The sequence below is a fragment of the Fusarium flagelliforme genome (genome assembly GCF_020744385.1).
Source record: "Fusarium flagelliforme strain FIESC 12 MPI-CAGE-AA-0113 chromosome Unknown B0J16scaffold_1, whole genome shotgun sequence".
NCBI classification, from domain to species: domain Eukaryota; kingdom Fungi; phylum Ascomycota; class Sordariomycetes; order Hypocreales; family Nectriaceae; genus Fusarium; species Fusarium flagelliforme.
Genome location: NW_025763503.1, coordinates 3532698 through 3557157, shown reverse-complemented (window position 1 = coordinate 3557157; position 24460 = coordinate 3532698). Strand labels below are relative to the sequence as shown.

Here is a 24460-nt window from a genome sequence, read left to right as displayed (position 1 = left end):
TAAATAAAAGGGAAGTAATCACACAGAATTGTTCTTCTGACACGGTTGTTCCTTACTTAATGGATTAGTAGGTAGATATTCAAGCCATGGTCTAGGTACGTAAGTAGGTAGGTAGGTAGTTTGTCAGCTGTTTGCTCCTTCTTCTCTTGTTGCCTGGGCTCTTCTCTTAACCTCGTTTCTTCTTCTCACTTCCTCCTCCATCCTCACTCTCACTTTAACAACTTCAGCAGCTTGATCACTTTGAACAACTTAACCCCCCATCAACAAATCACCACCATGGCCAACTCACCTACCAGGGGCAACTCGCCCGACATGAGCAAGTCGCCTGCGGTGACCAGCACGCCTGCCGTGAGCAACTTACCCGCCGTAGACAACTCTCCGTCTATGAACAACTCGTCCGACACGAATGACTTGCTCGGCATAGAGGACTTGCTCGATATGAGCAAACTATCCAGTACAGAAAACTTACCTGATATGGATACCTCGCCTACCATGGATAACGCACCGGACATAAATAACTTACCTGATATGAACACCTCGTCCGCTATGGACAACTTGCCTACCATGGACAGCTCAACTGACATAGGCAACTTACCTGATATAAATACCTTGCCTGCCATGGACAACTCGACCGACATGGATACTTCGACTGGCACGTGTTACTTACCTGATCTAAACATCTTACCCGGCATGGATAACTTGACCGGCATGGGCAACTTACCTGATATAAACACATTGCCTACCATAAACAACCCACCGGACATAAACACCTTGTCCGCTATAGACAACATGAACAACTTGCCTGACATGGATAGCTTACCCACCATGACTAACTCGCCTGCCATGAGCAGCCTATCTACCATAAACAACTCCACTATTGGGATTGATGATACGGATACACTACCTCTCGAAGGTGGCTGCGCCTGCGGTTATGCTCGCTACAAAATCACCACATCATTTCTCCTCGTTCACTGCTGCTACTGCACCGCCTGTCAGCGCCTAACAGGATCTGCTTTCTCCCTCAATGCGATCATTGAAAGAGATCGTTTACAGCTAATGAGCGGAGAGCCTTCCTCAAATGCAGGCACACCCTCCAACCCAACCCCTGTTCCCACAGCCGTACAGCCTGCCTTCGCAGGGCTCACCATGGCCGAGTCTGCTCGCGATGCTACCCTTGCGCCTGAAGCCAGGTTCGGTGCATGTATCCCGACAGAGTCTGGCGTAGGACAGACAGTTTGGAGATGCCCAAAGTGTACTATTTCGATGTGGAGTTACTATGGGGATGGAGGGCCCCATCTGGCGTATGTACGCGTTGGGACACTGGATAAGCCTTGGGAGATCAAGCCAGATGTGCACATCTACACGCGCAGTCGCCCGAGCTGGCTGGCTGCCAATGATGGCAAACCTTCCTTTGAGGAGTATTATCCTGACCGAGAGGAATTAATGTCGGAGGCTGCTCGCATGAGGTATGAAGCAATCAAGCCAAAGATGAAGAGATTCGGGAGTTTGATGGTAGCTGGCTGGTAGGACGATGATGAGCAACTACCCTCATTTGAAGCACAGTAGCACTCAAGAGACTAGATATTTCATTGCAGCCATTATCATTAGAAAATGTCCTCTAAAGCTTAGGGTACAGAAATAAACTAGCAAAAGGTGACCAAATTATTTCGTCTGTTATGCTCTCGGAGGCCAGTTCTTCTGACCCCCTGACGCCCAGCCAATATGATATGTACACATGATGTTGCACTGAGAAAACCATCGCTCCGTACATGTAGCCGTGCTCGCTATAAGGCTTTTTCAATTGCATCCCTACTCCTTCCCTGTTTGCCTATTCCCCTTGACCTAAAAAGACCTGCCCCGAATGTACCGCCTGTGGCGACTTGATATATGATAAATGACAAAATGAAGCAAAACGGTCCAGTTGTTGCTTTCCCTCAAACGCCTGAACATCCAAAGACATGTAACCCAAGTACCATTTAAATCCTTAGACAAACGAACAAATCGTGGGGATGGACTCGAAACAATGCCGCGATCCACGCCAGCCCCACTGGGTTTGATTTAATGCAAGAAAGGCATCCCAGGATGACCGATGACAATATTGGGGTGTTTGTGCAGAAAAAGTAGATATGCCCATCCACTGCTGATGCATGTAATAACAAGGTAAAGAGAATCATGTATGCAAAAGAACGTATAGCATAAATGTGCTGTGCTTAGTAGTTGGGGTATCTTAGATTCATAGCTTTTAGCCTCCGACCTTGCGGAAACCCTCAACTCCAAGAATGGGGATTTCCACGTCACAAAGATTTTCCATCCCTTCATCGCGGCGGCGTTCGACGAAGTTATTGCATTCAAAAACGACTTGTGCCCACTCGGAGAGTGCCCTTCCAGCATAGACTGAGTTCTTAACGTAAAGGCCAGCAGGTTTCACAGGCTGCACCGCGGCATCAGTTTGCAAACCCGCGTTAGGATTAGGTGATGCCGATGGTGATGCCGACTGCGAATGAGGTTGCGACGGTGCAGGTGACGGTGACGGTGACGGTGACGGTGATGGGCTGCCCTTGGGGTTATGGGGGCTATCCGATTCGTCACTCGAGCCTGAGAGCGTGAGTTCAAGTCTTGGGGGGCCACTTTGCTCGATGGCCGAGTTCAGCATGCTGGCATTCTTAGCATTGTCAATAAGACCCTGCTGAGGACTACCTGAAAACTTGCGTGTGGGTGCCGAATATCCAGTAGGTACAGTAAAGCCGTTGACTCGTAACGGCCCACTGATGCGGGTCTGTGCCGGGCCAGGAAGTCGAGGGCGAGTCAGAAAGCGCTCTCGGAGGGGCCCTGCCTGTTGTTGCCAAGCAAGAACAAACTTGAAAACAAACTTCGGCTCCTCGTAGGTGGGCTGGGAGTACAAAGAGTCATCCTCAGAGGCGCGGGGCTTGTGATTGTTGGTGGCAAGTCTGTTCGATGTTGAAGCACGGGACTCTGCAGTCTCACGACGAACGGTTTGGAAGTCATCGTCCCAGCCAGAGTTTGCATTACCACCGAGGGAAAGTACTTTGCCCAGTAGCGACCATCGCTTTCTGCCATCCTGTCTCGAAGAGTCAGGCGGCAGGCCATTGAGAACGCTATTCTCGCTATTAGGAAGCTTGGCGAACGAGTCGAAACTGCCCATATACAAGCCAGGCTGAGGTACGTTGATTTCCTGGCGAATAATCATGAAGCGTTTTCCTGGGGCTGGGTTTACCGGGGCAGTCGAGGGTGCGATCCGTTCTTCATGTTCGGCAGTGTGCTTGATATGCAGATAGTGAGACCACGTTGTCTGAAGTCGCTCAGCCACAAGAACGAAGATTTGACTATGACCAATTAGTAAGAATGCAAGATGCGGAGTACTCGATATGCTTACCCATCAACCTCATCCAGCGTTCCTGAGTCTCGGCACATTCGCCAACACAGCAAACGCTGGTAGTAAGCCCGAACCATCGGGCACCAGTGGTTGAAGAACTCATTGAAAGTCTCTTCAGTAAGCAGCCAATCCTTGCAAACTGCCAACTTGCGCACAGGGTCTCTTGAGATGGCGTCCCATATCGAATAAACCAGGGCCAACATTCGAATCTCAGACATGGTGTTGAAAGAGCCCATGACCTTTTGGCAAACATCAAACCAGAATGGCCAGTCGAGATAGCTGTCAGAACTATCTGGGTCCTCGAATTCGCTGTAGAGTACGAGAACTTCCTCCAAAAAGTCGCACAGGGTGAAACAGGCAGGATGGTTGTACATTGAAACTCTTCGGGTTGCTGCCTTCATCATGGTGGCGAAGGTCTCCGCAAACGTGTGTCGAGCCCCAGCGATGTCAAGGGAGTCGTCCGAGAGATAATCTTTCAACAGCATGATGCATCGGTTCTCAGCCATGCCCCTCATGACATTGCTCATAGGAAGAGGCAGGGCCATTGCGGCATCGGCACCTGACATGCCGTCCATGGCAGCGGGGTTAAAACCACCATCCATGGGTGCTTGGCGGTGGATGGTTGTGTCCAGCACGTACAGAAGCTGTGCCTGAACAAGAGCGAACCCGGGAGACCTTGCTTTTTCTAGGAGAGGCAGCCCGGGGGGCATGAACTGTTCGGATAGGATGTGGAAGTACTTGACGAAAATGAAGAAGACATCAGTATCGCGACCTTTCCAGCGAGCCGCCCAGGGACCTGTCCAAGGAATTCGAGACACCAGCATCGGCAATCTGGGAACCTTCTTAAGGCTATCCCACATACCCTTTGGCGAGGTCCAGGCAAATACGCCAATGGTTGGAGGAAACAAAGCTGCAATATCATCGCTCTCACCCTTGTTTTTCCGTGGCAGACCGAGCTCATCGGCAACGCGTCTAATCAATTCAGGAGAAAGACCCCAAAGCCTAATCAGAATATCGGCAACACCAGGCGCGAAAAAGAAGGCGTACGCGCAGGCCTTTCCTGCAAAGTTGACCAGGCTGGCGGGTGTATGACGAAGCGAAAGCTTATCCACTACAAACCCCATCTGTTTTACCAGGTTGGTAACAAACATAGTTCTAACATTATGCTCAGCCGACTCTTCGAGGAATGCTGCTTGACTAGACGTAATAGATGAATTGGACGAGTTAGTCATGGATCGGGCTCGAACTCGCTCGGCTGGCGATCGGTTGGAGAGCGGTAAGAAATAGGAAGTAGCTTGTCGCCATTCGAGGCGCATCATAAGGAGCGTTGCCGCGTCGAACAATACCGGGCGGTCGACACCAGGTACAGGTTGGGGAGCTTGACCGTCCAACATCTCCAAGATCGAAATCCACCACTTATTCAGAATTGTTGCTCTTCGGTCAACATCTTCAGCGCAAAGCTTCTTTGTTGATTCATGATCCATGGTACTCCGGAGGAACGGTAAGAGTTGTGTCTGAACCTGCGACATTCGCTGGGCGGTGCTCTTGGCAAGGAACCCCTTAAAATCCTCGTCGATCGCCTTGAAAGACGACCACAGCACGTCTCTCTGCTGAGGCGGCATCTCAACAGAAGACTCATCAGTAACAGTCGTAGCAGATGTGGTATCGTAGGCGGAAGATTGCGGTGTGTGCTCTTCTGTGATGGTCGAAGCTGGTGGCGCGAGGCTTGTGGCCGAGGAAGCACAGCTGGTGTCGGAGTCGGTGTTCGTATTGAGCTTGGACAAGCCCGCTTGTTTCTGTTTGAGCTTTGAAAAGTAGCTGCTCGCTCGGGAGAAGGCTTTAGGGGCAGCAGATTTAAGCGAGTCGCTCGACTTGTTCTTATCCACTTGATCGACGGTCAAACCAGGGCGTTTGCGAGTCTTTGTCAATTTCATTGATGTTGTGCTCTCGGATCGGCTGCGCCCAGACTCCTCATCTTCTTTGGTAGAGTCGGCATTCTTCATAGGCGAAGGGGAGCGAGAAGGTCTCCATGAGCGTTTGGCGAAGTTGACAAAAGACTCGGATTTCGTCAGGGGTTTGTCTGTTGGTTTCAGATTTCCAATCGATCCATCGCCAAATTTCTTGTCTCCTGCCGATGTGGTCGGTCGAGGAGGGTCTTCGCGAAGGTTGTGAAGATCCGACGTGCTCTTAGAGCTTTGGAGCCAGCCTCGAGTGTCGATGAGCGAGCTTGTTCTTTTTCTGGCGTGTCTGAATCGTGAATTTTCTTCAGGCGCCTCTTTTGTTTCAACGATTGTAGGTGGTGGTGGCGCTTTCGTCTCAGCCTGTTGCTCCTCGGGCTGGAAAACGGTCGTATCAAGGCTGGTATCGAGGTCAAAATCAACATTGAAGGTGGGAAGGTCAAAGTTGGGTAATGATTTGGAATCGGGAATCTTCTCGCGCTGCGGTGTCGACGTCGTTGATGTTGATGTTGAGGATGAAGGTTTTTCGAGAGAAGATAGTGAGAGAAGCCCCAGGTCTGGGCTGGATTGAGACCTGGAGAAGGGAGACGAGGATTCGACGGCCGGAGCCATTATCATGGTAGGACCACTCATCTCATGACAGAACGGTTAAGTACCAGGTAGGCTTCAACGAGAGAAGCGTCCCGCAGGTTTATGCTTCTCTTGCTGGAAAGCCGACCGTATAAGAAGAATTAACAAAGCAAATAAATTCTATCTCAGTTGACCATTATTCGATGCTTCTCTGTCCGGCAGAGGTATGAGTATATGTCGGGGGGACTGCAATTGGATGTGAAAGATTCGAAGTGGTTTGAAAGAAAGAAAGACAAGGCTTCTCAGGGTTTCGATTCAATAGGCAGAATACAACTGAACTGCAGTTCAGCGCAGCGCAGTGCAATGCAGGCCTAGCCTAGTATAAAGTGTGGACTCGAGAGTACCTTCTCTCACTAGTGCGACCTGCAGCTGCAACCTGCAACCTCCACATACAGGATCGCCGCGGACTAGCCGGGGGTGTAGCGCGGCAAGACGGAGGAGGTGATTGACAGGGAACCCGTAGGGAGGCCGAAGTATCCGTCCAGCTGGCGTTGTACCGGGCTGTACTGACTGTAGCCTGTAGGTACAGCGCAGTCAGGTCAGTACGGTACAAGGAGGTCCCCCAAAACGAAATGAGGCTATGCCCAGAAGGGGCTGCGGGCTGTTTGTCTTGTCAGAATGGGGCGACGCACGGATTAAGAGATGGAATAATTAGGTGTTGGGTTCCTTTCCTGCTCCTGGTCTGTGTTGTTTCTAGACAGAAAGGAAAGACTCCATGTAAGAAAGTCAGGACAGGGTGAAAGCATTGGCGTGGTGGAGCGCTGTAATTGATTGCAGCTTCAGCAGATGAACCGCTGTCAACCCCCGTGCAATACTGTACCTAAATTTAATTACCTATGAGCGAGGCGGGATCCATCCAATTTCGATCAACGCCTCTGAAATGAACAAGAACGTCATTGATGAGAGACGTCAAGTCTGAGCGCTTCTTATGGCATTCTTTTGGGAAGTCGCTTATTGTTTAGTTCAGCAGCTAGAACAATAATTGATTGATTGAATCACACAAGATCATGATCGCACAAACCTACATATTCCCCGGTGAAACATTAGACAAGAGGGGATGCGCCCGCTGTTGCATTACATTGCATTGCATTGAATCTAGTGTTGTGTATCGTAGAAACCTCGAGATGCTTTTAGATACAGTACAGACTTGGAAATCAAGGCACACTCCTGGTACATAGAAATCAGCCTAGTGCACGACCTTCATGTCGACGAGATGCTATTCGTTAAAGGCCACGGCACTCTCCTTCTCCAGGGGTCGAAGCCTGGCGGTACAAGGAGCTGAAGAGGCACAGATTACAGAAAGATTGGACGGAGCCGAATGCAACACCCATGGAAAGTCATCACATTATTGCGCGCTATCTCTTAACGGTATTGACAACGAAGCAGAGTGAGACGCAGTGAGACGAGGTCGGGGGCAATCATTCATTCATTCTTCTTGATCAAGGTTTTGTTCCGATCTGTACCATGATTCTCGTCTGACACTGAGTCTGATATTTCAGAAATCTAGCTAGAGGTAGCTAACCTTATATGTATCTGACAGTGCATAGATGGCGATATGTATATCGAAGCGAAGCTTAGCTTTGGTGGCGGTGGACGAGGCGCAGAGTAAATTAGACTTTCCTCTGATGTAGGTACTCCTCAACAACTGAATTCATTCATTACAAATGAAGACCGACAAAACTCGGAGGATATTACCCGTCTGTTCACGCATATAATAATAGCCTTGTTATAGCGAAAAGAAGCGCGAATATCATGGTATTTCTCAACCCCAAATCTGTGAAACAAGTGTTTCGGAACCCTCAACTTCCAAGTTTTTTCCCCAGTGACATTGTGAATACATTCAAGCTTTCACTTGTACATCGCAAAAAGAGCGATAAAGTTAGATCGTCGATTGTATATCTATAAGCCCCCTGACTCTTAGCTCCGAGGATCGAGACGGTTCTCGTCTGGTTGGCTAAATGAAGCAACTCGGCCTTGTTGGATGGAGATCATGAGTTTGATCCATGGTTAAGTGACCCATTAAGAGACAAGCAAGTCACTTTGAGTGATAATAGCAAGAGGATGAAACAATAGCATGTGCATGTCAGACTAATCTATGTCTGCAACTATGTTTTTGTTATTCTAACATACATATTCTATGTCTCAATTATTCGTTCAACCATCCGGTTGCCTGTCCGGCTGAGATTTCGTTAGTGGGTTCAATGGACCAAAGCAAAAGCCCAGTCCAGGCCCATGACAACCGCTGGTGGATCTTGCCGTTGAGGCTGACTCTTGTCGTCTCAAGTTTTATTCTGACTGGATGTGATGGGCATAGCAACGGGGGCTTCATCTCTACGGTTGAAGAAGATCTACGGGACGGGCTGACAGTTTAACGGGTACATACCTGATCGGTATGTACAGTTGATAAGCCAAGAACGTATTGACATTGTGTCACCCGGGCTTGACAACAGACGAAATTCATCAATTTTCACATGATTGGAAATCGACGATTGTTGGCTCAGCAAGGAGTATGGTTCATTCTAAAGTGGAATTATTTAATGGAGTTGTCCGAGATTGAGGGCCGATAGAGTCACTGCACACTGCAAAAAAGGTAACGAGCGAAACATGGGCCAAAAGGTTAACCCCCCTAAACTAGTAACGTATCTAGCTGATAAGGAAGAAAAAAAGAAAACGAGGTAATTTTTTAGATGATTTGATTTTATCTTATTAACTGTGACTGGAAAAGGCTCGGGTCGTTCTAAATTGTGCATGGAGCCGGCTCTCACTAAGTTAAAAAACTAGAGCCGCCGTTGAAAGTCGGCTGTAAAGCCAATCGCTGGGCCATCGTCATGCCGTGCTGTAGCTGAAGTTCTGTACCCGCCCGACAAAAAAAAAGGGACCTAAGAGCGTAGGTTTTTCTCCGCGGCCGGACATATCAAATTCTTTTTTACCGCTCATTGGATTGTTTTGGTTCTTGTAAATACGTGCCTTACTCATGCAACTGCAATGCAGTACTGCGCCGGTATGTAGGTAGGTAGGTATCTAGAACACAGAAGCAAATGGCAGTTGATTGGATAACATGTCACAAAGTACATCAAGATAGACAGGATTCGGAAAGCTCAGACTCCGAGAAAGGGGTCCTTTAAGCGATGGCCTATGGATGGGATAGGATGGGATGTTTCTTGGAGCACGCAGCAGCAGCTCATTTCTCACTAGCCCCACCCAAAAGTACCTCTTTGTATTCATTGTTCATACAACGTGTTGATGACGTTCATTAACTGTTCTGAATACATTTACCTGATCAAGCCTAGAATCTGGAGACTGGATGCTACATCACCATCCTTATCCGACCTAGCTATGGTAATGCAATTTTAGATTTGAAGAAAGAGGCGCCTGTTCCGCACGTGTCTATGTTCCGACTATATGTCTCAGTTATCTGGTCTGGTCTGGTATGGTACTGTCTGTTCTGGGGAGAAATGTTTCTTGTTGTCCGTACAAGGTATTCGGTCTCGAATTGGTAATCCGGAATTCTGCTTGTCAACATGGCATTCTCGGTTTCACAACCGTAAACTTGTGATGATGCTTATTCATGCCATGCGCCTTGTAGAACTACGGATACACGTGCAAGGTCTATTGGTCGTCTGTTCCGTTGGGAACTTGGCGGTGACAGGAGGATTCTCCATCTTGTCTGTTCCGTCATGTTGTGTCATGTCATCCATGCCATGTTCTACGGATACAGAACTAGCAATCAGATTTCCCCAGCTTTATCTTCTCTTTTTGCTTACTGTACCATAATGGGGCTGCGGTTGCGGCTGCGGCTGCGCCTGGTGCAGTAGTGCAGGCAAAGTATCTGATTATCAGTACACCGAACTGCAGAGCAGGGTACAGCCCATATAAGCTGGAGGCACAACTTCGCGACCGATTTCACTTTTGGTTTCCCTTGCATGCATGCATCGCATCACGCTGTTCAGCTCTGGAATACGGTTGAGGCCCTTTTCTGTAGCCCCATTCTCTCAGCTGTATCGCCGTGCGTATGTATGTATGTGCATGTATGTGCACCTTCGATCAATCGTAGGGCTACCTTGTCCAGGCTGGGTAATTGAACCGAAGAGATGGAAAACGATAGGACCTTGGCTACGACCTGGCGAATAACCACAGATGCTGTTCTGGATCCCTGGTCGGCTGAATCCGAGGTAGTCAGAGTTCCAACTTGATGGACCTGTATGCACTGACCAGGCTGTCTGTTGGTCCAATGCGACCCCTAATGTGGCTCTTATTGTCTTTTTGCCCACCGCATCTTTTTTTGTCTGATACCAAGTCCGCAAGCGTGCGGTGATGTGGGCTTCTCAGCAATTCGACAACCACCCAACAAGGCTTGTCTTGCTTGGCCTTTGGAAAATCGTCCAATATGCGGGCTGCATGCTGTATTTTCCATCCTTACATGTAACCTAAGGAGTTTGGCCGATTAGGGGTTCACAACGTCAAACTTGGCAGTCGAGTACGTACTTGCTCTGCAAGCTTCCTGGGGTTCCCATGTTGGAAAACAACACGGCTGGGCTGGCCTATGCGAGGGGGCATCTCCAGTGACAGTATCACCATTCTTGCAGCCGTCGGGGCGTGCTTCACGTTGGAGAATTGTATTTGTTGGCAAAAGTAACATGTCCATTGTAATGGCATGTACCCCTAGCTTCATGCACCAGTGTCTGTGGGATTACAAGAACAGAGGTGTTTGGTAATAGTAGGGGGATATCAATCTTGGCACGAAGAAAATTCCTTCAGCAAGGCGAGCATAGAAAGAGCCCATTTGCTGTACACACTAATGCCGTTTGTGCAGTTTTCACTGCACTTCACTGTTTCACCGAGAAATCACCTACCTGGATAACCTTGCCTGGGTCACTCGTATTTGAGATCTTGTGCCATCGGGACGATAGGTTGAACCACGTACGAGTCGGTCAATCGCAACCGCATGCTCGTGTGCGTACTCCTTGTCGGACCTGATGCTGTGATCTTGAGCTGGCCCAGGTTTGATCGCGAGGGACCTTGTGCTGTAGTTCAATGGTGGCCGATAATTCGGCGTTGCTCAAGAACAATGCATTGTGAGAGTTGTGGAAGAATTAAAATTTCGTGGAAAATTTTGAGGTTGATAAGATGGTTGTCTGCTTATGTAATAACTAGTGGGGACGTCACGAGAACTGGAGCTGGCAGGAGCTCCTCAACATCTTTCACTATTTTACCAGTTGGTGCCTACAATGTCCACTTTCGATGCTGACTTGTGCGTTTTTGTACCAGTCATTACAATTGAGTACTAGGTCGGTAGTTTGATCACGGCTACCTAGATCCAATAAGTCGAAAATCACTTAAAAACACCACATATTGAAGAGCAAGCCTACTCAACTAGGAAGGTACAGATAGCAAAATCGAGAAAGAGAATAATTAAATGACGTCACCCAGATATTCATGCTTAACTTCTAGCTTAATATTGAGTGTGTCTGGGGGTCGCTGGACTGAAGACAATTGATAAATGATGATGGAAGCTAGAATGGATTACCAGAAGATCTCGATAAACCCTCCCGGGTAGGTGAGATTCATCGACAAATGAAAGAGGATTTATCCATGACTCTAATGTAATGAATCGGTATGTAGATCTTGGCGGGGTTCGAAATTAGATGGCGTCGATGTGTGGATTGTTCCTGTTTCATGTTGCTCTCTCGATAAACATGGCCAACAAATATCAAAGCACATGATTGATACGAGTCTATGTACTCGTCTTTAACCGTAGAATTAGGTCAGATAAGATGCCCTTTAGCCAAGTCCATCTTCATGCTGGAAAATTAGATGGTACACTCATTACCCCGTCAACCGTCGAGTAAGGGTTCATATCCTGGCCAACTCAGGTCCATAGGAGCTTGATAACAAGTCGGTGTCTTGGGTTCCCTGGATTCTCCCAGGGATCGCTTCCACTGTAACCGGCTGACCAATGAGGGACTTGACGATGTGCTTGGCGCCATCTCATCCCATCCAATTCCCTGATCCTCATTGCTGTGTCCGTATAGTGTATAATTTTAGTCTGTGCCTCAATGGGGTTTTCTCGAGTCTTGTTACTTGATGGAGTTATGTTTGTGTCGCTGAACAGCTGATGGAGGAGCCAGTGGTGACAATGGATCTAACAGCAATTGGTACATGGCATGCACGGAATAGAGGAAAGTACCTTCCTCTTGGTGTTTACAAAGTCCCTTATCGCAACTGCCCCATGACCCCTGCACCAACTGGCGGGATGTGTCTGGTTGCACCTGCGTCATCATCCAGTTGTGCTGTGCTTTCGTGTCTTGGTGTCTTACCGTTAGACTAAAATCCTCTCGTCGGTCTTACCCTCGAGGTTTTCTCCCGGACATTGTCATTTTCTTTCTTGTAGCATTCATTGCAGAGTCTTGTTTTGGGCTTCCATAGCAGTGCACGTTCTGTATTGAAGACTTCGCATTACCTTGGACTATTGTCCTCGTCGCGTTTAGTGACAACCCGCGTCGTCGATTTTCCCACCCGATATTAATCCATAAAAGTTGCGACGATCTATCCTGTACCACACCCACCACAGCCGGAGGCCTCCATATATAAGCTCCCGAAAAGCAGCATACAGCTGTTTCTTGCGACCAGATTCACAAGATGGCAAACGTTGGAGAAAGACCCACGACCACAGAGTCGCAGCGCAATCCATATGCGTCGTCTAGTCGCTGGCGACACCAGGAATCTTCTGCTTATGCTGCGCATGCCTCGCAGCTCTCTGGCCAAGGTCCTCCGCGAGATCCTCACCAAGAGAATACAGCTACGGGCGACCTTGTAGACTTCCTCAACCAGTCGCGCATGGAGCCAGAAGACGAGAACCGCGAAACCGGAAAATACAGACCCATCACCGCTGCCGCTGGCGATGTCAATGGATCCGTTGTGGGCGATAATGTAGGCCAAAGCCATGCCGGCCAAGGTCCCCAAGGAGAGAATGCCCCCGATGGAAAGACAATTGTTTGCGGTCCCCTCCTGAACTATCGCCATATGAACGAGGGACGCTGGCACGGCAGTGTACTGGTTGTTGTGGAGGGCGGCGGCAAGATTCCTCTGCATCAGCCCTACTTGACGCTCAACCTAGCTGTCACTCTCCCAGAGGGCAACAACGTAACCAATGGAGCAAGCGAGGAGGTGCGTGTAGACGGACATTGTCTCTACTCTGACCCACGCAATACTTTCTGGGCTTTCAATATCAGTGTCCCGGTCCAGGACACCGAATGTGGCTACGACTATTCTCTGCCTGAAATGCGCTTCTCAAGCGAGCACAAGCCTCGAGTAAACCGATTCTTTGTACCCGCCGCAACCGAGTCTTTTCGCATGATGTTCCACTCGTGCAACGGTTTCAGTGTTGGAACCGATGAGGAAGCTTGGAGCGGCCCGTGTCTATGGAATGACGTTACACGAAAGCATCGCGAGATCCCTTTTCATGTCATGATTGGTGGTGGCGATCAGATCTACAACGATGGAATCCGAGTCGATGGTCCTCTACGCCAATGGACTGACATCAGTAACCCCAAGAAGCGAAGACATTATCCCTTCCCCGAGACACTGCGTGCTGAATGTGATGACTACTACCTGAAGAACTATATCCGTTGGTACAACCTTGACCCCTTTGCTGGTGTCAACGGTCAAATCCCCCAGATTAACATCTGGGATGACCATGATGTAAGTCTGGAACGCGATTGCGTGAGCGACGGCAGTAGCACATGACTGACAATTTTCAGATTATTGACGGATTTGGCTCATATGTCGACGATTTCATGCAATGCGACGTGTTTCGTGGTATTGGCGGTACTGCTCACAAATACTACATGCTCTTCCAGCATCATTTGCCACCTCCTGCATCAACATACACTTCCGGTAGGATAGCTCCATTCACTCTTGACATTATTCATACTGATGTGCGACAGACCATGCCGCTCTCGAAGCAGCCACCCAAGGACCTGATCCTAATCAGCTCATTGATACCTACGTTGCGCCAATGATCAAGTCGCCCGAGTACATTGTCGGTGACCATCCTGGTCCATATGTCGCTGAACGTTCTTATAACATCTATACCCGTCTTGGAGCTCGTATTGCTCTTGTTGGTATTGATGCACGAGTAGAGGTCAGTACATCGCGTTCCAAGAGAAACAGTAGCTAACTCGAAGCACAGCGCACACGTCACCAAGTCAATTACCCCGAGACATACAAGAAGATCTGGGCAAGACTCCGTTCGGAGCTCGAAGCGGCAGCGGCAGCAGGACAGCCAATCAAGCACGTAATTCTGCTCCTTGGTATTCCCATTGCGTATCCGGTATGTGTTTTGATACAGAACAAAATAGTTACCAGCCGTCAGACTAACATGTTTTAGCGCTTGACTTGGCTTGAGAACATCTTCCGTAGTCCAGTTATGGGCCCTATCAAGATCCTCAACCGACGATTCGGCATTGGAGGAAGTTTGTTTAACCAATTTGACGGTAGTATTGATCTGTTGGACGATCTGGATGACCACTACACTGCGAGAACGCACAAGAAAGAGAGGCGTGAGCTGATGGTTGAACTTCAGAGGGTCGCTGCCGAGTTCAATGTTCGCGTGACCATCCTGGGAGGCGATGTGCATCTGGCTGCGCTGGGACGTTTCTACTCGAACCCCGACCTCAAGATTCCCGCGGAGGAGGATCACCGCTACATGGTGAATGTCGTTTCCTCGGCCATTGTCAACAAGCCACCACCGCAGGCTGTTGCAAACCTTCTGGCCAGAAGAAATAAAATCCATCACTTGAACGCCAAGACTGACGAGACTTTGCTGGACCTGTTTGACAAGGACCCTGGCAACTCCAGCAAGACAGCTAACCATAACAGCTGCACAATGCCCAGCCGTAACTTTGCGACCATCACCGAGAACTCACCCAACAATCCAGGGGTTGCCAACGGCAGTGTAAATGAGAACGGAACTGAGACCTCGGAGCAGAACTTTTTGGGCAATGACGGCCACAAGGTCCTTCACAAGGGAGAAGTTCAGGCTGGAACAACACACAGGGCAGCATCGCGACAAACTCATGGCAAGGCCAACGACGGAACGCTTGATGTGTGTATCAACGTGGAGATCGACCAGCACGATAAGGAGGGTCGAACAGAGATGTATGGATTGACGGTGCCATTACTCAACTACCGACAGAGAGATGAGCCAAACACCCCTAGAACGTCAGTCACGTCAGGAAGCCAGCATTAGGAGGACTTAAAGGCTTCTGAACGGGATGAATATGATAGCCATACCGTTGACAAACTCAATACTCGAGCCGGTGCGACCGGCTGGAAAGCAATAACGGGGTGGGTCCGACGTATGCGGGGCCGGGCCGACGACGGCTTGCGAAGGGCGAAACGAAAAGGACGAAAATGGCTTGAACAGAGGGATGAGAGAGAGCCTGGGCAGGGATAAAAGGTACCCAGCCAACCAGCGAGAGAGGCAATGTTCCCATGGGGTAGTTTCTGTTTGTTTATACCCGTTGAAGGTAATTGCCTTTGACATTAAAAGTACACGAAATAGCGGTTGGAAGATGTGGGTGGCTGGAGTCTTGACATTACTGTTTGCCTGACTGAGCTTATTCGGGACATGCGACGGTTTGATGAGACAAGTATTGAAGTACTCATTGTTTATAGTCTATACCTAATTCATTCTATTCTTACATTATGATGTGTCGAGGTATCATGCAAAACCGAACCATGTCTTGCATGTATCACATCGTAGCAGATAAGGAAAATTTCTTCCCCAGGCTCGCCAAGTCAAAAGAGGTAAAGTCTTTGATGTGAAATGCTTCTAATGCCGCCGCTACCTGTACCAAGACGAGATACTGTACCTAGCACATGACCGTCAAAGTACCCCACGTTCGGAAAAGCGCGGCCATATGTAGGTTTATCAGAGACCCCCAGTTAACTAAACTAGAGCTCTCATCCTTGGCTTTCCTGGAGATGGAGATACATGCTGGAAATAACTGACTTTAGTTGAATACCTTGTTGAGTCATGAATGTTAGGTGAGTTGGGTATCTCTCATATTCGAGTAGAGTTCTCATATATGGGTGAGAACTCACGGTCTACTAATCTAGTGGCACCTGTTTGCGTTAGTACTTGGAAATTCTAGAACAAAAAAAAAAGGCCCTGTTTCGGTGATACAAATACGATGCCTGCGGGTGCGGCTCTTCGCGGGCAACAAAAGATAACGAGCCATGCCCCATCTGCCGAGATCGGCCCCAGCATAGAAAATGGCCATTGACCAATCAATATTGATCCCCGGGCTGACCGTAGCTGGGGGAATACAGGCGACGTCATGTGCCCATTCCCCACACAGATTCTTTTTAGGCCGTGATAAGCCGCGATCTTTAGCTCTAACTGGAGAAGAAAGATAGAGCCTCTAAGAAAACAGAGGCATTGATAGGATGGAGAGTAGCTTGTTTAGCTTAGCTCGCGTGGCGAGCGGCGGCAGTTCACTTTTTTGACGGATCGAGGAGGATTTGCTACGCGAGGTCTGGGTCTTGAGTCGTGATATTGCATCTGAATTCGGAATTTCTGTTAGTCAGTACAGTCAATACAGTACAGCAACTGGATTTCTTCTTATACCTACTTCCTTTCCCCATCATCTTCTTTCCCCTCCTCTTTTTTCTTTTCCTTTCTCTTCATCTTCCATCTTCGATCGTCGTCGAACCTCTGATTTTGCTTTTTGTGATACCCCTCCTCGACGACTCCCCCGATAACGAAGAACAAACACAAAACATCACATAATGTCTTCCATGATGTTCCTTAACCGGGCTGGTGCTCAGGGTCTTCGCACCGCAGCCCGAACCCAGCAGCTGCGAACTGCTGCGACTCTGGCTTCTTTCAAGACCCCCAAGGTCTTCAACGAGCCCAACCAGCACTACGCCAAGGGCAGTGAGCAGCGACAGGGTTTGACCGCTGCCATTGAGAAGCTCCAGAAGCAGCTTCCCATCGAGGTTCCCGTCGTTGTTGGCGGCAAGCAGGTAAGTTGGCTACAAACGCCTACTCGACCACTATCATAAGAACCATAGCTAACACGAGATCTCGTAGATCAAGGCTTCTGCCCTCTCCAAGCAGCAGAACCCTGCCGACCATGCCACCACCGTCGCCTCTTACCACACTGCCACCACTGCCGATGTCTCAGCCGCCATTGACGCTGCTCTGGCTGCCAAGCCCGCCTGGGAGGCCCTCCCCTTCGCCGACCGAGCTGCTGTCTTCCTCAAGGCCGCTGACCTGATCTCCACCAAGTACCGCTACGACATCATGGCCGCTACCATGCTCGGCCAGGGCAAGAACGCTTGGCAAGCTGAGATCGATGCTGCCGCTGAGCTGGCTGACTTCCTCCGCTTCAACGTCCACTACGCTGAGCAGCTCTACAGCATCCAGCCTGAGCACCACTCTCCCGGTGTCTGGAACCGTCTCGAGTACCGTGCCCTTGAGGGTTTCGTCTACGCTGTCAGCCCCTTCAACTTCACTGCCATCGCCGGTAACCTGCCCGGTGCCCCTGCTCTCCTCGGTAACGTCGTCGTCTGGAAGCCCAGTGACTTCGCCATTGCCTCCAACTGGCTCGTCTACCAGATCCTGATCGAGGCTGGTCTCCCCAAGGACGTTATCCAGTTCGTCCCTGGTAACCCTGTCGACATCACCAAGGTTGTTCTCGAGCACAAGGAGTTCGCTGCCCTCCACTACACTGGCAGTACCAGCGTCTTCCGTCAGCTCTACGGCACCATCGGTCAGGGTATTGCTGAGGGCCGATACCGCGGCTACCCCCGTGTCGTTGGTGAGACTGGTGGCAAGAACTTCCACTTGATCGACCCTACTGCTGAGATTGACAACGCTGTCAAGCAGACCGTCCGTGGTGCTTTCGAGTTCCAGGGCCAGAAGTGCAGTGCCACCTCTCGTTGCTATGTCCCCAAGTCCATGTGGCCCGAGTTCAAGGAGAAGCTGATTGCTGAGGTTGAGGCCATCAAGATCGGCAACCCTACTGAGTACTCCAACTTCATGGGTCCCGTCATCCACGAGGCTTCCTTCAAGAAGCTCTCTGGTGCTATCGACGAGGCCAAGAACGACAAGGACCTTGAGCTCGTTGTCGGTGGCAAGTACGACTCTTCCAAGGGTTACTACGTCCACCCTACCATCTACGCCACCACCAACCCCAACCACAAGTTCTTCTCTACTGAGTTCTTCGGTCCTATCCTCACCACCTACATTTACGATGACGCCGCCCCTAACGCCATTGCCGATGTCTGCAAGCTCATCGAGACCACCTCTGACTACGGCCTGACTGGTGCTGTCTTCGCTGCTGACCGTGAGGCTTCTCGCTTCGCTGAGGAGCACCTCCGCAACGCCGCTGGTAACTTCTACGTCAACTGCAAGAGCACTGGTGCCGTTGTCGGCCAGCAGCCCTTCGGTGGCTCTCGTGCCTCCGGTACCAACGACAAGGCTGGTAGCCAGAACCTCCTGACTCGCTTCGTCAATGTTCGCGCCATCAAGGAGGAGTTCACTCCTACCACCAAGATCACCTACCCCAGCAACGAGGTCTAAGTGCCGAACATATACCCAAAATTTAAAGGATAGAGTGGAGTTCGGATGATATGATACGACATGAATGACCTAGGTGGAAATGCATATATACATACTCCATCAGGGCTATCGCCCACGACATAAAAGGAAAGAAAACACACCGGACAACAGAACAGACCGCATATCGATCAAGTCAATTTGTTGTTGATAAGCTGAGGAACCAGTTCAAGGATCTTGACTCGCTGCCTATTTGGGTGATCAAGCCTTGTTCGTGGGTCTGCGGCGTGTCAGGGGTAGGTTCTTGGCTAAGAGCCGCTCCAGGGTCTCTCCCCACGTTGGCTCACACAAGATGGTGATGGGTGGGATTCCCATGTGGAATTGGGGAAAGTGGCCGAGTGTGTTGCTGTATGATAGAAAAGTCATCGACGTCTCAAAGACGCGCACGTGCTCAATTAAGTCCAAGGACGAATAATAAAGCCAATTTTTTTAGTTGCAACCTTCTCCTCTCTTACTGGTTAAATTGAATGTCGTAAAGACCCGGGTCTTATCACTTTAGAACCGAGTCTTGAGTCTGGAAGCTCGCAGAGTTCACATGGGACACGTGCCCTCTTGCACTGGCTGTTTATCTTTGCCTAATTGGAAACCGAGTGAAGCATGAGTCCTGGCTTCAATAGGCTTGTGGAGTTGATGTTGTGGAATGGCGGAGGTGGAGTTGAAGATTGGAGACAGATTGGAGATCCAAAGCCCCCCCTCCCCTCCCCCGGCTTACTCTCGCTCACAGACTGGCAGACTCATGTTCTGACCCAAACGTTTGTTTGAACCAAACCCAAGACGAAGGACAATTTGTCTGGGGAATTGTTTGGCATTTTGACCCCGCGTAGTTCTCAACTTCAATTCCAATTGTGTCACTGAAAATGATCATTTTCATGTGTCAGGAACTGTGCTGACTTACCTTTAGCCTCGACTTACACCATCATGATGAGCCATCATGGTACCTTAACCTTCAAACTCGAGTCAACAGCTGCCAATGTAGCACAAGCTACCGCCCCTCGTGCCCTCCTGTACGAAATCCCAGTAACTTTCCGTCTTTCTCCATCAAGCATAGACGCCAACCTAAGCCTCGTTCTGTGTTTCCGAGACTGGACCCCTGCCCACCGAAAAGCCTACTTGGACCACGTTGGTCAATCCCCCACGCTGATTCGCTCATCACCAAATAGAGCACGCGACCATTTCCTCGATGATGCTTGGTCCATGAACTTACATCCCTTCAACCCGGTCGTTCTAGGTTCAAGTTGGACAAAGCCTGCGATGTAGTTTGCATCTCCTTGCGCTGAACCGGAGCGAACAGGGGGCTCAGTCGTGCAACTCTTGCGCTTTTGGGACTGGGGAGGCGTTGTAGCGCTGCGTGTTCGTGTCTGCATGTGTCGGCTCCGTCTCTGTATCGCTGGAGCACGCCTACCAGTGTGTTTCCAGTAATCAATTTAGTATCTTTTGCCCCATGCCCGTATGCTGTCTCTAAAGAGAGACTGGAACTTGCTTACCCTTTAAGAATATCGCACAAACATACCCTACTCTCCGACCAATCCATATCTCTGTGCCCTGCCGCTCGACAAGAGTGTTATCATTGTCTCTCTCACAAGCGGCCTGAACGAACAGCTTGATCCATTCATTATTGGCTTGGTTTCAGAGCAGCAACGGTTCCAATTGCTCTCCTGACTTTTGTTCATTGGCTCCTTGACGAAACCCGCCGCCATTATTCTTCCTCAGGCTCTCATATGTTCGTCTTGGCACCAACACCACTCATCGTGCCAACTGTGTTGTAACAGAGAACTCCTCCCAGCATCCTCAACATGCCCCGACCAGGCCTCCCACCCACTCCTGGCTCCTCATCCGACATCCAGGGAAAGGACGGAACTCAACAACTCGCTTCTTTCCAGCTCTCTTTCGAGCTGCCGCCTCCAGCGATCCATGACGCATCTCGCACATCGCCCACGATACCATCACAGGTTTCGCCAACAGATGCAAAGTCGCGCCAAGTCGGCACTACTTCACCAGGCACGACATATCCAATGCAGCCGGCCGAGGCTGTAAAGGCTCGACGTCGTTCATCGGCTGCCAGAGATGGCAAAGATAACTCATTTGCCCTGCCGCCTCCGCCAACTCGATCTCGGAAGATTATCCAGATGAAACCTCGACAGGAGGGAAGCGGCGATAATTCCAACAAAGAAAAGGCCAAGACGACAGGCAAAGGCAACGCAGCTGCGAAAACCACAACGCCGGCAGCTAACTCAAAAGCTTCTGCAGTACCCACAGGAGAAGCAGTCACGGATGACAAGTCGAAGAAGAAGCAGCCCAGTGCCACAAGTGCAGCAGGACGGAAAATTGCAAGAAAAACTGCACACAGTCTGATCGAACGTCGGCGGCGAAGTAAAATGAATGAGGAGTTTGCTGTACTTAAGGGCATGATCCCAGCTTGTACGGGAGATATGCATAAGCTATCCATTCTTCAGGTACGCCGTCCGATGTTTATGCTGAAGATGATTGCTGACCAGCTTATATTTAGGCCTCGATTGAATATATTCGGTATTTGGAGGATTGCGTCTCCAAATTGAAAGCACAACAGGATGAAGACAACGACCAAACAGAGTCCGGTCGTCAAACGCCTACGGGTCGAGAGCGGTTGCCGTCTATTCGTGAATTCCACCCAACTTTTCAAGGCGATCCAGCTGGTGATGATGATGATGTTGAGATGGAGGATTCTGATGTCACGTCACCTGCACTGAACGCGATGCCTGATCAAAGTGCCCGCCATCCATCCGTGTCTCCCGCTCTTCCACCCCAAGACTCTCGCCATCGAGCGCAGTCTTACTCTTCAGCATCAACAGAACATCGTCGATACAGTTATAGCGTTTCTGCCGGCGCATCGCCCGCTTTTGGCCCGCAGATATATGGAGCACCACATTATGCTCGTAGTGACGCCTCAGCGCCAGGGTCGGCCTTGACAAGCCCAGCACTTAATCCTCAAAGCGAGTTGGATCAAGAGGCCATGGCGGCACTGTTGATGTTGAACAACGATCGCCGGGACTCTAAGGGCCGTGGGTTATCAGTGCGTGACCTCCTCAGCACATGAGCCTCATCAAGAAAGACGTTGAACGGTTAAAACCGGCACTGTCATTGGCTTCGAGGGAAGTAAGAATCGCCTGGTACCTGTACCGGTCCGAAAGAAGGGAATTTAACGGTCAAGGCATATAAATGTTGGGTTTACTTTTTGGACATTGGGGTGTTGGGAAAGGGAAACGTTAAAAAATGGATGGGTACTTCTTGATCATTAATTTAATGGAAGGAGGGTGGGGTTCTTGGTTGATGTCGTTCCTTCTACTTATCACGACTGGCGCTTGTTCTTAGATAATGCACCTCTTCGATGCAAAAATATTTCCTTCTTACAAGTATTTACTACCTAGAGAAGAGCTTAATAAATGAAGACGCAATACTAAGTACTGAAACTACACTGCCGTCCTTCACTGTGAAATTGTGAAGTCAAGGTTGAGATTGTGTATATTGATAGATTGACCGGGATAAATACCGACGCGAGTAGCGAATCCTCAAATCACAAAGAAATAGGTATGACAGATATCAACCATTAAATTAGTTTTATAAGCTGTTATTGTTCTGGTAGTGGTACAAGTATAATGGCTACTAAAGCTTGAGCCTCTGGCTGTTAGCCATATCGTCTCGAGCGTCCTTGACGAGGAAACTGTTTATTGTTAGCAATGTAGCGAAAGAGTCGAAACGTACGACCACTTACTTGTACCACAAGACGGTTGGCCCAATAGTCATAAAATGCCAAAGGCTGTGAGCATCGATACAACCCAGCCAAGGTGGGAAGTCAAAGAGCTCCATGCTCATGGCAAATATGACCCAAGCAACCACAAAACCAGGCCAGACTGCCCACATGCGTCTTGATTCTCTATATCTCTTGAAACTGAACCATGTCCAGAGAGCATTTTGTACAATACCTGCTGCCACATTCGCGGCCATGTTGTAGGTATAATCCCAACGAACGAACTTCAAGAACGAGATATGGCCAAGAAACATGGAGGCACAAAGGAGCGACCAGACTCGGAGTGCGGTACGCTTTCGAGGTGTGCGCTTATCGAGCCTGAAGACCCTCACAACTGTATAGTATAGGCCATACAGGACACTGGCACCAGCAGCAAAGTAGTCGAGCTCCTCGGTGACGCGGAAGTCGCGGGTATGGAAGATAGAGCTGAACGTCCAAGAAGCAATGCCAACATATGCCAGCCAATCATAGAATATCCGCATAGAGTATGAGGTTGGTATCCTGGCTTGGACCTTCTTCAAGCCATCCCAGTGCGCCCAGAGATTGCCCAGCGAAAACAGGACACTAAAGGGTTCCTGCATGCCGAGAAATCGGTAGAAAGGCCACTTCCCGTAGAATTGTTCGACCGAGAGACCGGTGGTCATTCGTTGGCCCGTCACTATATGCTGGCAGGCATAGTCGCATTCGCTGGCGCAATTCCATAATAGGAGACGATGTAGAACAGCTGTTGACGGAAAGACACATTAGCCAATTGCTGTGATGGCAGGATCGAAGACACGTACGGATCGGAGTGTGTGGTTTATCTGAGGCGCAGTTTTCTGCGTTGCAGACCTATCATGCTATTAGTCGCTGGCCGCTTTGCGCTGTGGCTCTCATTACCTTGAGACAGTCCTTGAATTCTGGCAACCTGTCGCCTTTTGAAGCACTAACTGTAGCTGCAAGAGCAAGAACGAGGACGGTCAAGGATATAATCCGCGCCCATGGCCGCCCCCTTTGAGTTGTCATTGCGAGCGCATCGACGTATTTATGGCGAGGGGAAAGAAGTTGGAACAATTAAATGTAAATCTGCATGAGAGAGGGGGAAGAGACTCTATGTACCTAAATAAGGTACTACCTTGCTCCAGTTGACGATGTGGCTCACTGGCAAGAACCCGGACGTAACGTTGGCGTTTCAGAACCTTGATTGGCTGGTAATCTGCAGTTAGCTTTTGTGGGGAAGAGCATCATTGTTTGCTGTCTGGGGATCCATTACCAGAAGCCTGCCAACAGCCTCTGGAGTATCCGTACATGCCGGAGAGTCGCATTGTATTTAAAGATGCTTATATGAAGAGACATACTCCACGATTCCTTTGGGAGAATTAGATGCTATGTCATTTAGTTGAGGAGAAGATATGAGTCAGACGTTGAGTACAGTACATTGTACAGAGTAGTCTATTTGGGACTGGCATTCGAGGCTTGACTATAGACTGGGGTCTTTATATCATTAGACAGTAATGATGTTGGGCTAACAGCGACTTGATCGTGAACCATGCCGTTCTCTTACCAGTAGTGAGAATAGAATAATCTTCAGTTCTTCATTTGTTCTTTTTCTCGATTTCCTCTCGCGGTTAAACTGGATGTATTACATGCATATGCGGACTGAAGCATGAATTAAATTCAGGTGGCTAGGTTATGGATACGCCAGTTGTCCTGCATAGTAACCGAAAAACCGTCCTCAACTTCAACCCAACTGCCTAACGCTATAATATTCAAGACATCTTCTGTTCGATCGACGAGATGACAAGCTGCCGGTAACCAACTACATGATATTTGCTTGTCCAGCAAGATATAATGCATGAGATTGCAACCCTATACTTGGCCGCTAAGATTAAGGCGGATGTCGTTGCTAGGCAACCGGCAACTCAGTGATTGGACCATATTTTCTCGTGGGACAACACGCCTCGCTTCTCATATCTCTCTTCCCTGCCCCAGACGCGATAGTCTCAAGTTTTGGAAACTTGTCTTGCAAGTCGAGCAATGGCAATAATAATCGAATTGTAGCAAATATCAACTCTTCGCCAAACCGA

At 49.4% G+C, this 24460-nt stretch overlaps 6 protein-coding genes across 6 annotated transcripts; 4 read left to right on the top strand and 2 right to left on the bottom strand.

The window, feature by feature from the left end:
- Positions 1-276: 276 nt before the first annotated feature.
- B0J16DRAFT_313809 (Mss4-like protein) lies at positions 277-1527 on the top strand (the record flags this gene model as incomplete). Its single annotated transcript, XM_046125152.1, has 1 exon — positions 277-1527. The coding sequence occupies one exon, from the start codon at positions 277-279 to the stop codon at positions 1525-1527; it is 1251 nt and encodes a 416-aa protein (XP_045989123.1).
- Positions 1528-2024: 497 nt separating this feature from the next.
- Positions 2025-6301, bottom strand: B0J16DRAFT_20334 (uncharacterized protein). The gene is made up of 2 exons (XM_046122979.1): positions 3395-6301; positions 2025-3344 (listed from the first exon to the last, which is right to left on the bottom strand). The coding sequence occupies exons 1-2, from the start codon at positions 5983-5985 to the stop codon at positions 2243-2245; spliced, it is 3693 nt and encodes a 1230-aa protein (XP_045989122.1). The 5' UTR covers positions 5986-6301; the 3' UTR covers positions 2025-2242.
- A 5967-nt stretch (positions 6302-12268) lies between these two features.
- Positions 12269-15689, top strand: B0J16DRAFT_328278 (uncharacterized protein). The gene is made up of 5 exons (XM_046126218.1): positions 12269-13683; positions 13743-13878; positions 13929-14125; positions 14174-14314; positions 14372-15689. Exons 1-5 carry the CDS (start codon positions 12622-12624, stop codon positions 15230-15232), a joined length of 2397 nt encoding a protein of 798 aa, XP_045989121.1. The 5' UTR covers positions 12269-12621; the 3' UTR covers positions 15233-15689.
- Positions 15690-16358: 669 nt separating this feature from the next.
- On the top strand, positions 16359-18693 carry B0J16DRAFT_20276 (Aldehyde/histidinol dehydrogenase). The gene is made up of 2 exons (XM_046122978.1): positions 16359-17013; positions 17081-18693. The coding sequence occupies exons 1-2, from the start codon at positions 16777-16779 to the stop codon at positions 18572-18574; spliced, it is 1731 nt and encodes a 576-aa protein (XP_045989120.1). The 5' UTR covers positions 16359-16776; the 3' UTR covers positions 18575-18693.
- A 1411-nt stretch (positions 18694-20104) lies between these two features.
- Positions 20105-21919, top strand: B0J16DRAFT_20243 (uncharacterized protein). Its single transcript, XM_046122976.1, has 3 exons — positions 20105-20330; positions 20394-21063; positions 21117-21919. The coding sequence occupies exons 2-3, from the start codon at positions 20404-20406 to the stop codon at positions 21681-21683; spliced, it is 1227 nt and encodes a 408-aa protein (XP_045989119.1). The 5' UTR covers positions 20105-20330; positions 20394-20403; the 3' UTR covers positions 21684-21919.
- B0J16DRAFT_20246 (Per1-like-domain-containing protein) lies at positions 21826-23505 on the bottom strand. The gene is made up of 4 exons (XM_046122977.1): positions 23274-23505; positions 23177-23225; positions 22359-23118; positions 21826-22307 (listed from the first exon to the last, which is right to left on the bottom strand). The coding sequence occupies exons 1-4, from the start codon at positions 23397-23399 to the stop codon at positions 22250-22252; spliced, it is 993 nt and encodes a 330-aa protein (XP_045989118.1). The 5' UTR covers positions 23400-23505; the 3' UTR covers positions 21826-22249.
- Positions 23506-24460: the final 955 nt, after the last annotated feature.